The sequence below is a fragment of the Triplophysa dalaica genome, chromosome 4 (assembly GCF_015846415.1).
Source record: "Triplophysa dalaica isolate WHDGS20190420 chromosome 4, ASM1584641v1, whole genome shotgun sequence".
Taxonomy (NCBI): domain Eukaryota; kingdom Metazoa; phylum Chordata; class Actinopteri; order Cypriniformes; family Nemacheilidae; genus Triplophysa; species Triplophysa dalaica.
The window spans coordinates 18,228,393-18,241,353 of NC_079545.1; the positions used below are offsets into that span (position 1 = coordinate 18,228,393).

At 37.3% G+C, this 12,961-nt stretch overlaps 1 protein-coding gene across 2 annotated transcripts in view; it reads right to left on the reverse strand.

Annotated features, from left to right (window-relative positions):
- ppp3cca (protein phosphatase 3, catalytic subunit, gamma isozyme, a) overlaps nt 1-12,961 on the reverse strand; it is a 45,154-nt gene that overhangs the window by 20,982 nt on the left and 11,211 nt on the right. For both annotated transcript variants that reach the window (XM_056744881.1, XM_056744880.1), the window contains exon 4: nt 9,729-9,840. In XM_056744881.1, the coding sequence (XP_056600859.1) occupies nt 9,729-9,840 (112 nt within the window). The remainder of the gene's footprint in view (nt 1-9,728; nt 9,841-12,961) is intronic.

Genomic DNA, 12,961 nt, shown 5'->3' on the forward strand with positions numbered 1-12,961 from the left:
CATTGTCATAATTTTTAGTGTTAGATTGTTTTTACCATACAATAGTTCAGATCTCAATGTTTGGTGGTTTAAATACCCCTGTGAAGTTTCTCTTTTTAAACCATTTATTTAAAACATGATCATCCATACTCAGGGAAATGCCTCTTTCAGAATTGTCACATACATAACAGTACATGAATATTAAAAAATTAACACAAATGTTTCCATTTGTTAGGTATTATTGCTTGTTTGTGCATTTTAATTCACATAAATCATAAAAAGTATGTCGTCTTTCAGAAAACGTTCCCAGCAAACAATGACCTGGCGCTCCACAGGCTGATTTTGGGCGGCACAGAATCAGCGGCTTGACACAGTCGGACCACCGTTGCCACACTGTCAACAAGCTGATCAATGTAAAAATACTGTCAGTCTGCCAGCTTTTTTTGGTGGCACGCCACCAGCTGCTCACCGCCGGTGGGCCTCTGTTGATACAGCAGTAGCAAACTGGGCGGCACAGATTAAGCGGCTTGAAAAAAGACCGACTCCTGTCGGGACACTTTCGGCAAGATGACCAATGTAAAAATGTCGGTGCCAGCTTTTTTTGGCTTGCCACCGCTAGGCCTCTGTTGGTACAGCAGTGGCAATCTGATAGTTTTTTCTGACATTTTTATAAATATTTCTTTATTTATTTTTGCAGTCAAATGAATCTTAAGGATGGAATATACTGGCTAAAAAGTTATTCAATATAATAGTTGGCTAAGAGTTATTTTGCAAATTTTTAAAAAGACTATAAATTTGCAATTGAATGATAATTTAATAAGATTTAATTCTTTATGTAGTAATTAAATCCCATATGTTGCCTTAATGCTGCATGACTATCATAAACATTCGTGTGGCATCCAAACACTGGAGTGGATGGAGTTACCATGGAAACAGGGCAGCACCAGGAACTGACAAGTGGCAAGCTTTGTTTCTCAAGGTTTTCTTAAGTGTTTTAGAGTAAGTTTAGTCACTCAAATCACACAAATAATACACACGACTGGTGTGTTGACACGTTTCTTGCTTGTAATTGACATGTTTCTGTTGAATATGTACTGTCTGTTAGTATCTCAACTGTTTTCTGAAGGGTTAGGCTAAATGTATAGCTTGAGCATTTGTTTATGAAAGTTTGGGTTTTTAATAACGTCTTTATTTTAGAGGTTTTGAGAGCTTTTTAAAAGTTGTCAAGGGATTATTGGATGTATTTAACCTAAAATGTGTGACGTACTGTAAATCAGTGACGTACTGTAACTCACATGGAGCACAGAAATTTGTTTTATCGTAAACCGATATGGTCAAAAAGTTGTTTTCTGATTTCAGGAGTGGCAAAACAACACCTATAGTAGAGGAGAACGTCGAGATTTAATTTCAACATTTCGAAAGGGAGTTATTGACAGAGAGGTAGAACTTCGGTGAGTTGAGAAAGCTAATTAAATCACCTCATATAAACCTTTTTCACAGTTTGGATCCAGAATCACTTGTGAAGACTTCCAATGAAACCAACACTTACGAAGACTTAAGATAGTGGCAAATCACCATGCATCTATTTACCATACGTTTTTACTATACTTTTTATAACAGTTATTTTAAGGTTTTGACATCCAAATGTGGCATGGTATGAGCAATATTAAATGAATCCAAACAAAACATAAATTCTATTATTTTAAGAAATATGTTTTGTATACTGTAATACGTCTAAAGATATGGAAGGAAGGAGTCGGGAACATTTAATAAAGTAATAATAGCCGGCGGCCCCTCACGGCCGACCGCCGGCGAACATAACACACATACAAATAGAAATACAAATACGTTCGGGCCCGGTCCTCTCTCCTCGTACCTTCTGTCAGCTCGTTCTTTTATGCTTCCGATCTCCACCGTCAGAAATGCGGAGCTGGTGTGCACACAGCTGATAGCCATTATCACTCACGCCACCGGCCCCGCCCCTTTGTGTGATGGCTCTCGCCCCGCCTTCCTTACTACATGTTCATTTACATATATATTACAGAAATTTTACCCTAAAGTGGTTTGAAAATCTGCAAACTTACCCCTAAAATAATATTTGTTATTTTTTACTGAACATAACTTTAAACACATGACTAGTAAGTGAGTCGTAGCTCCTTCTGGATGATTTAAGGAGTCATATGACCCCATTTTGTGTTTTTCTGTACCTTTGGTGTGTTATAAGTTGTTCATGCGTATATTAGACGCGTGCAATTCTAGAAATCAACGTCTCAAACCAAAAGAGATGTTTTATTTAAAGCGGAGGCTCATCCAAACCTGCCTAGAATGCCTTGTTTAAACACGCCCCCACATTTACGTCAGTTCGTGAGAAGCATTGAAGATCAACGCCCAAAATGTATAAATAAAGAAAGAAGGCATGTTTATTCCCGCTGTAGTGTTGTTGCTATCATGTCGTAGAGACGCTGGTTGTTTCAAAACTGAATAACTACTTATTTTGGTCTTCTAAACAAGGACACAATTAGAAATCGGTGTTTAGGTATTATTCTCCAAAATCCATGTATGTGCAGCACATTAACACCTTGTTGTGCACAAAGGCAGTTTATAAAAAGTGGAGCAAATCCAACTTTGTAAGTACATTTTCATTATTAAAGAATTTGCAACTGACTGTGTGAATAGTTTAAGCTTGTTGAAGGACCTTTGTCGGCCCTTGTTGAACTGGCATAGTTGATTAATCCGCTTGGTCAAATGCATTTTCTGGATCATATTCAGGCTTAACCGACACGGTACCGGTGACATTATGAGCTTTCAATATGCTTTGAAGGCTGATGTTCCGTATATGGTAAGGGCCGTTACATTTCCGCCATATGCTTGAGGTAAACGGCCAATCACCAAGCTTTGTTAAAAATCGAGGCGTTACAGAAAGGCGGGGTAAAGTGGAGCAACAGTAAAGAATGGTATATGAAAACATACAGCTTAAACACACTGTATTACACCAAATACACACAATAATGTTTGTTTTAGCCATCAAATATGACTCCTTTAAAGTATGTTTTTGATTGCAACATTGAAACATGCATTTTTTGTTTAAACCCTTAGGACAGTTAACCTGGGATCCCCTGTGGTGAAACCATCATGTCATGTTTTTTTCAATCTATGGTTTTGACAAAAAGGTTCTTCTAGTAATATTATAGGAATACTGGAGTGCAGTTGTAAGATAGTTTTTGAAAACCATGAGAAAAGTTTATACTAAATAAAGTTATTATTATTGTAGTAAAACTGGTTAATTTTGTATTTACTATGGTCTAACTGTGAATGATGTAAAAAAAACATGGATAAATAGTAATAATACATTTATACGTTAACTGAATCCTATTTGTGTAACGTCGGTTAAAAGCATTTGATAAATGTAAAGCATTTGTGAGCATTTTGCATCTGTTAAAATATGAATAAATTTGCAGTTGCTCTTGAATATTGTTTTTGATCTATTATTGTGTTTAAACTCTTTCATCGCTATTGACAAGTTATCTCGTCAATTAAAAAAAACGCTTTCCCCGCCAAAGACGACTTTTTACGACAATCAGTGTTTGTACTGTTATACAGCAGGTGGCACTATTACACACCTTTGGGAAAAAGTACAGAATCCCAGAACCTAGAACTTATATGTTTTAGCGATTTTTAATGATTGTTCTGAGTGTAATCTGGGAAGAATCTTTGACAAAAAAACGTTAATTATCTCAGCTGCTAAATCAAAATGATGCATTTTTGTAGAAACCTACCCTCATGAGTGATAAAAAACGTACACATGAAGATAGAAGAATACGGTTTCTTTTGTGTAAAAGCGGAGACTCTGTTCTTTCATTTGACATATTGTATGTCCATATATTCTTTACAGAGAATTTACTGTGAGCCATTAAATTTGGATGAAAATGTTAAAAAACGCTGGCGTAGGCTTGTAACTTTTTTTCAAATGGCTGGCGGCAAATGAGTTAAGAACATTTTGGTTAGCGGGATTGAACGATTATGAACTGCGGACCGAGCGTCGACTGCAAGCAAACATTAGCAAACATTATTGATAAACCAAAATATGGCGGCTGCAGCTGGTGGACCGCTGGAAAAACAATGACCAAAAAGGTGGTGCACCACCAACTATGCCGCCGGTGTTCCGCCACTGGTCCGCTGGCCCGCTGGCCTCCTGTTAGCTGGGTTGTCTTTTTTGACACATCCACACATCTTATGTCTATAATATACACTATTATTTTGGAAATTACAAAGCACTTCTTGGGCTGTTCCAGACCTGTGCAACACCTTTAAAGTAACACCTATGCTTAAGTACCAAGCATACCAAAAGCAACAAAACCTGCCAGAAACAAAAGCATCAGGGGACTATTCAATTCAATTCAAATGAGTCTAATTAGTGCTATGTGAATACTTAATTCAGCTTCTGATTAAGCTTATTAATACTTCAGTATCTGGACTAAAGTCTCATTAGTCTTGTCTTGGTTTTCACTAAATGCAGCTGGCTTATTCACCAAACTGAATTACACATTCACTCTGTGGTCGAGGTCTCATAGAGGGCCCTTAGGGTTCCGCTGAACGGTCTGCATTAAAACCACGTCAACCTTTGTAATGCAGAGCGCTGTAGCCTCCGCTCTACTGTATGGCCTTAACAGCAAACAGAATTCATTTCGACACAATGGGTTTGTGCCAAAACAGGGATTTAATGAGTCCTTTGATAGAGCCTTCATTTCAATTCAATATTCAACCACAAAGCAAAGACATACAATGTGCATGCACGCTACATTAGCAGACAACAAAGGTATTACAGCAAACAAGTATATTATAGTCAAACTGATTTGTTTCCTAAAAAGCAGTTCCTGCTATGACAAAGGACTTCAGGTGAACTTCAGGTGTCAACAGCTTAAAAATAGTCCAGGTTGGTCATGCGATCTAGCACTGACTTTAAGAGCCCTGTAATAACCTCCTGACAGATGGGTTCCTGGGTAAATCGATGGGTTTACAAGCCCAGGTAAACCACACAAACTTCTGACTTCTGATCAGACAAGAAATCTCTGTGTAGTAGAAATAATAAATATTGCTTTGAATGACAAATCAGTGAGAACAAACACTAAACAGCTTCTTGCATTTCTATTCGACATCTTTGCTGCTCATACAACATTGAATTAGGCATTAAATAAATGAATGTTAAAGAATGCTAATGCAAGGCTTCACATTGAAAAGACACCGCTCTCTCATCAAGTATGAGAGGTTAGAGTACGGCGGCTCTTTGTGAGATGCCAGATGAGGTCCAGCCACTTCACGGTCCAGCATACTAATATCTTTCACCTGGACACATTCTGGCAGCAGACATCCAGCTTTACAAACCTTTCTCTAATAGAGCTGTCTGCCCAGCCAGTTCTCCCAGAGGAACATAGTGCTCTCGAAGACAAAGTGCTGCTTGCTGAAAACAGAGCGGGTATAGCACCAAATAGAGACAAAACCTTTTTATGGGCTGCCTCTCACATCATTGGGAATATAAAACCATTCTGTTCAATAAAGGTTGCTATGTTTGTCAAAGGGGCCATCTGACAGAACTGGACACTGAGGGATAGAAGGCAGATGCTGTGTTGTCCGTTTAGGTCACGGCTAAATTTCATAACCGGTTTTACCTGTTTCTGGAGTTTCAACATGGTAACACATACTGCTGTCAACAACACTTAAATACAAAACCATACAAAATACTGTAAAATATTGTACTTCTGGGGGTCTGAGGGTTATCAGCAACAAAGTAATGATGAATATTTACAACAACAATGCAATATATTGCCAAGACAATATGGTAGAAATGTATGCAAAAAGTAGGTTGTGTGTGTAGATGCACTGCAGTGATACAAACTCCAGTGTTAAATAATGCAATACTGTGCACAAGTGGCCACCAATCGCTTCAAGAAATTGTGTTTGAACAATGGTATAATGACCACAGTGTATATTAATTTTTTAGTCTTTTTATTAGTACTCATTCAGGAAAATGAGTACTAATAATTTCCTATGCTGTTGGCTCGATGAATCAACGTTATATTGTACACACAGAGTTCACCAGTATGAATGTAACGATTACCTCAGCTTACAATGCAATGCACGATTCTGATCTCGTGATACGATTTAATCACGTTTTTTTTGTTGAATTTCTTTTCAAATGAACAACTGTCCTTTTATTACTTATTTAATGCTGCACATTTCTTTGTAAAATAAAAATATATTTTATGTCAAATAACAAAACTAAATTGCAGTTTTAAAACAAATTCCACATAAAATAAAATGTAACATGCAGTCTCTTACTTTTTAAGAAATATCAGCATATCCACATTTACCAAGTTTGCAGAAAAACAGTTATTCAAAATATGTTCTGCGATTTTTATAACGTCCAATGACTTGAATCGTCACATATAGTCACAGCCGTCGTAAGGGCTGAACCAGGTGTGCGACTGACCTATAAAATTTCTCACTCAGCAAAATAAAATGTCTGATGTGTCTTCCACTATCTATAATTTCATAACACATGAACAAATTTATAACATTGTTTTATTCATTTCGATATGCCCTTATGTATGCATACGATATGCTGCATGCTCGCTCCATGGTATGCTCGTTCTATGCATGTAGCTGCTTACTCTGAGGTAGAATAAAATACGTCGGCTGCAGCAAGAGAGTGTGATCGATTTCGTCGACAAGAGTCAGGGGGCAAAAAAAGGAAAAAAACAATGAGGATCATTTAATTAAATTTGTGAAAGCTAACGTTAGCCACCATGAAGATGCCACGATCAACACTTCTACTGTTGCTACCGTCGAGCCACGAGACGACAGCGCAGGTTCATTGAAAACATTTATGAAAATGTTTGAAATTTTTCATTAAATTGAACCACGTATTTTTTTTTCAAACTTTGTAACGCGGCAGTTCTGAATACGTTTTTTGGCTCAATAGGTTTTAAAGTAAAAAAAAGTGTCAACATATGCATTTTGTCAATGTCAAATGTTTGAACATCTGAATAATATATATGAATATAGCCTAAGTATTTAATTGTTCAGTGAGTTGTAAGGAATTGAATCACACTTCAACATGTCAAAAAAAAGTGAGCCAGGAGCTAATGATTTACCATCATCTGATTTGTCAATTTCAGTGTAGAGCTCATTTGAATGATTGAATAATAAAGTTTCCATTTTTAATAATGCTGTTAAATTTACCGAACAAAGAGATGCGAAGTCATTACTGATCAAATAAGAGCCCATGGTTATCTCTCCCCCATCTGGATGCATCAAATTGAAGTGTACAGTCAAGGTTTACCCTTTTTAATCTAATGCTGTTAAATTGATGCAAACTTTTTGCTAAAATATCCACAGCATTAAAAACAAAGAGCGCAGATTATCTGTCCATCAATTGCGTGTGAAAGTTGCGATCGTTGGAATAACGAAAACGTTTTTTAGAAAGTCATCATAAAACTTCCGCAAAAAACATTCTCGCCTCCAGAGGGCCTCGCTCAGGGCCTTGCACCCCCCCTTGCTATGGCCCTGCATATTGTAATCGATTCTCAACCAGCTCACGGTGAATCGTTACATCCCTATTCCCAAGCGAGTATAAAAAACCCAAACAAGTTTTAATTGATTTAAAACATTTCTGTTTTGTTGAATAAAAGTTTTATATAACTTATAATTGTCATTTTCATCTCATTTTTAGGCCTACATGTGTGTGTGTATACAAGATAAGGATTGCACCCCCTCCCCTTAATTTGAGCCAGGAAAAACACTGATACTGCAAAGAAAACAGGCTCATATTCACTGTCAAGCAACATAACAATATATGTACGCTTTTCTTTTCTTTTTGCAATGGGTGGATGTTACAACAGGGAGTATATGGTTCATTCATTGCTAAATTAACATGGCGGATGTGGGTGTGTTGTCGAATTTAACATCACCTTCACATAAAAGGCAGCGGTTCATATGATTTCAGCCCCACTTTACAGCTAATTTTGTGAAATTTTGTTTGTTATACTGTATCTTAATTGTTATAAAACCTGTTCTGTTTCAATATACCCAATTGTGTTTAAAGTTTATTGTTCAGGTTTGTGGCTCTTCATAAAATTCATTAAAACTTTTTAGAAATACCTAGAGTATTTGTATAAAATATATAATCATGGACTCGAATCGAGAATCGGAACAAGAATTTCAAACTAACAGTGGCAAAAATAAGCACAAAAGCTGTGCAGCGGGAGCCTTATGCAATTGGTTTTTCATGACAAAGCAGCTGCCTGCAAGCCTTACACCGAATACAATGTCATGCCTCGGATGGCGTAGCGTATAGCACTCTGGCACTGGACTCGTGCAGTGGAAACATGTTTTATGAAGTAACAAATCACACTGCTTCGTTTGGCAGTCTGGTGGCCAAGTCTAGGTTTGAATGATGCCAGGGTTAAGTCTGGTAAAGAAGGGCTAATTGTATGTGGCTGTTTTTCAGGGGACGGGCTAGGCCACTTAGTTCAAGGGAAATCTTGCTTACAGAGACATTCTGGACAAAACTTTGCTTCCACCTTTGTGGTAACTGTTTGAGGAAAGCCCTTTTTTAACCCAGGATGACTGTGCCCAGTGAACAATGCAAGGTCTATAAAGACTAGGTCAGATAGGTTAGTTCTGGAAGAATTTGGGATGAACTGGAGTGAAGATTGTGAGCCAGGCCTTCTCAAACTTTTTTTATTGGATGAATAGGCAAAATCTTGTGGAAAACCATCCCTAAAGAGTAAAGCTGTATTGTAGGGGTGGGAATCGTTTGGCCGATCGATTGTGAATCAATTTGATTCTTGATGTACTAATTAGCATACAGAAAACGTCATTTTATGTCGCATTTGCGCTCCGAGTCAGATTAGTGTTGGCACTTTCGCTTCTTATCTTTGAACTATCACATATTGTATTTTAATATAACCAAGTGCCAAACAAAGCCATTCTCATTTCCATTTTCTGTTGTCAGACATAAAAACAAGAGTTTAATAGTAAATAAAAGCAATTCATTAGTGCCACATGTTAAACGGCAGTAACTTTCATCCAATATTACTGTATTTGTCTCGTGCAGTGCGTGTGAGCTGCCTAACAAACTGCATATTAACAAAAGTATGATCATGTTCGTAAATCTAAACAGTGACATGTTTTGGGAAACGCTATATTGCACTCATTGTCAATTCAGCTGCGGTATGGTGAATTGAACGTGCTGTTTCTCCCTGCTGCTCACTGCACAGACTAGATGCAGAGAAAGACCATCCTGAAATGTATTTAGTTATATTGAAGTTTAGTACAATGGGGCTGAATGGTTTTCTCTTTCTCTACTGCTCGTGTATGCTCGAGTGAGTTGTGCCCTTTTTAACTGAACCGGGCTTCTCTCGCGGTTGAATTCTGCCGATTTGTTCCGATGACATCACGTTATTATATTAAATTATAATCAATTTTTTCTCCCACCCCTATATTCTATAAGAATGTCTTTGTATTTAGAGTACAATCTTATTCAAGTCTGGTTGGTGTAGAGGTCCCACTTTGTGTGTGTGCATGCTAGGACTTTCAAAGGGAGGAAAGTGGTAGCTGGTTACAGTAGTGGAAAAGTCCAGCTTTTCTGACATCAAAGACAGAATTTTTGTAGACACAGAGGAAAATGCTGGTGAATAGTTTGAGTTCTCATCACTCAGCACTCACTGACAGTTCATCATAGCACTCACATTCCTGCTTGAAGGTGAAGTATTCTGTTAGGTGCCGACACTCGTGGTTGCCTCTGAGGAGGAAGAGAGTGTTGGGGTGGTTGATCTTCAGTGTCCACAGGAACAGCACACACTAAAGAGAGAAAGAGATACACATTTGTAATCCTGAGGAGTCTTTGCTATTAATATCAGTCAGCAACGCAATGGGAGGGATATGGAATAGGTGTTAAATTAATAAACTCTCATTTAGGTACATACATAAAGTGTCCATGGATTTGTCATCAACATAAATCTATAAGGGACAGCACAATGTAAAAAATATTTTCTCATCTTTTATTTGCTGGCAAATACTTTTTTCTTGCTTTATGTTAAGAATTTTAAAATGAATAAAAAAATGTCACATCATTTTTGATGTCATCTTGTTTTTTACTGAAAAGAAAGAGTTCTTTTTAGATAGTGATACTTAGATACTCCAAAATGAGATGACTCCGTTTAAAAATAAAATAAATTCCAATACTATCAATTGTTTTGATTTAAGCTACTAATAACTCAGTAACACAATAAAAACATGATTTTAAAAAAATTTAAAGAACAGAGTCATCTCATTTTGGAACCAAACTCTTCAAATATTGAATGTATTAGGGCTGTCACATCATCAAAATTTCCCAACATGGTTATCGTGGTCAAACGAATACACGGTAACAGGTGTCTGTCACAATACATAATTTTGAAAAAACAGATGATGTAAATTCATCTTTAATTGTCAAATTTACAAAGGGTTAGAAAGAGTTGAAAGCATTTCTCAAAGTTGACAGTATTACGATGTGTGCAAAGTCAAGGTAGATACGGTTATTGCCAATTGTGGCATATTGTGACACCCCTAGCATGTATAAAAGCTGGCGTAGTATTGATATAAATGTTAGTTTGAGATACACAATCGTACAAACAGGACAAATTCGCAAACGTATTAGTTATCAGCTATCCATTTACAAGCAACCTTAATGTTGTGTTAAAGAATACAACACAACCAATGTTGTTTCACTGTTCAGTGCTCAACAGATGGTTGCATGAGGGAATGAAAAAGTGGGTGTAAATTGGTCTCAAGAAAATTATTTCCAATGATACATTATTACAGTTCTGTTTGGTTATTTAAACATCTAAAACTCACGCGTTACTACAGAATTTATTTGGCAGCATATGCAAAAGCTGGCAATATGCAGAGCGATCGATTGAGACGCTTAATATTCTGTACAATACAGAGTATGCGAGCACACTCACGCTCGTTTCAGCCTCATTAAAACCCATTTATCCTAACCCCACTTTCATTTGCATGCAAAATCACAGACACTACTCAACGTGGGGAGATCGGGACACCAAGGTAACCAAGGACGACAGGTGTGCATTTAAATGGCATGTTAAATAATAGAAACGGAGGAGGGTGCGAGCAGGGGGTGGGACGTGACAGCTCAGAGAGCCGCGACCAGAGCCTACGCAAGAGAAATAATGAACAGAAAATTACAGGTAATAGTGGCCATGAGAGGAGCTCCTCAACTAAGACTATTACAGCTGAATGGCAGACGGCAAAGAGAATGAGAGAATATGAAAAAGAGAATAAGAGTCCGAGAGATAGAATGAGATAATTTGACAGGCAACAAGAGACAGAGAGACAGAATGAGAATATGACGGAGATTAAAATGGAGAACGATAGAATGAGAACGATAGAATACGAATATGAGACAAAATAAGCAACAGCTTATGAGAGAAAACAAAACAGAGAAGGTATAAGAGAGAGAATGAGAATATGAGAAATCGACTGACACAAATATATAAGAAAATTACTTGAAAATGCAGGTTTCTAAAACTTTTTACTGAGCTCTATGATTCACAAAAGATTTTTGGTAGCGGAAAAGTTTCCTCAGAAATAAAAACAACGCGAAAGTAGTGGTTCTTTAAAGAATCGCTGACTAGGCAAGGCAAGGCAAGTTTATTTATTTAGCACATTTCATACACAAGGGCAATTCAAAGTGCTTTACATAAAATGATTGACAGAGAGAAATAAGACGTATCTTTAAAATGCAAATGATTTAAGATCACAAATACAAATTTAGATTTTAAGAAACAATAAAACAGCAAGAAAATTGATAAAAATGTGAGTGTATATATAAAAAGTATAAGAAATTAGAAATAGAAGTGAAGTTGATGTAAACATGCACAGTGCTCAGGTTGTGAATGCACAGCTAAACATGTGTGTATATAATCTGGATTTAAAAGTAACTACTGTTGGTGAACAGTTGATGTCTTCTGGAAGCAGATTCCAGCTACGGGTGGCGTAAACGTTTTGATTGAACCCTTGTTATCTCTAACTGACTTGATCCTGATGATCTGAGAAGTCTGTTTGGTTTATATTCAATAAGCATATCTGAAATATCTTTAGGTCCTAGACCATTGAGTGATTTACAGACAATTAATAACACTTTTAAATTGATTCTAAAAGTAACTGGTAACCAGTGTAAGGACCTGAGGATTGGAGTGATATAATCAGATTTTTTGGTTCTGGTCAGAATCCTGGCAGCAGCGTTCTGTATGAGCTGCAGCTGTCTGATGGTCTTTTTGGTAAGACCCGTAAGGAGTCCATTACAGTAATCCACCCTGCTGGTGATAAAAGCATGAACAAGTTTCTCTAAATCTTGGTTTGAGACAAAACATCTGATTCTGGCTATGTTTCCGAGATGGTAGTATGCTGATTTGCTTATTGCTTTGACATAGAAGAACAAATTTTGTTCCCAAAGAACATTTTAAGGCACTGGTGTCAAACTCAGTTCCTGGAGGGCCGCAGGTCTGCACAGTTTAGCTCCAACCCTATTCAAACACACCTGATTAGGCTAATCATCTTCAGGATTACTAGAAACTTCCAAGCAGGTGTGGTTAAGAGCTGGTTGGAGGTAAACTGTGCAGAGCTGCGGCCCTCCGGGAACTGAGTTTGACACCCCTGTTCCAAGGCATCACTGCAAAGAACCTTTAATAGTACATTTATTTTTTAAGAGTGTATAACGAGAGAGGGAATGAGAATAAGAGAGAATAAGATACGAGAGACAGAATAGAATGAAAAAGAATGAGAGAAGAATATGAGACAGAGAAATATTAGAAAATGAAAGAGAAAATACAAGACGGAAAGACGAAATGAGGACAGACAGGGATGGATGGGAACATGGGCAGACAGTTAGATAGACGGACAGCTAGACGGATCAATCCTT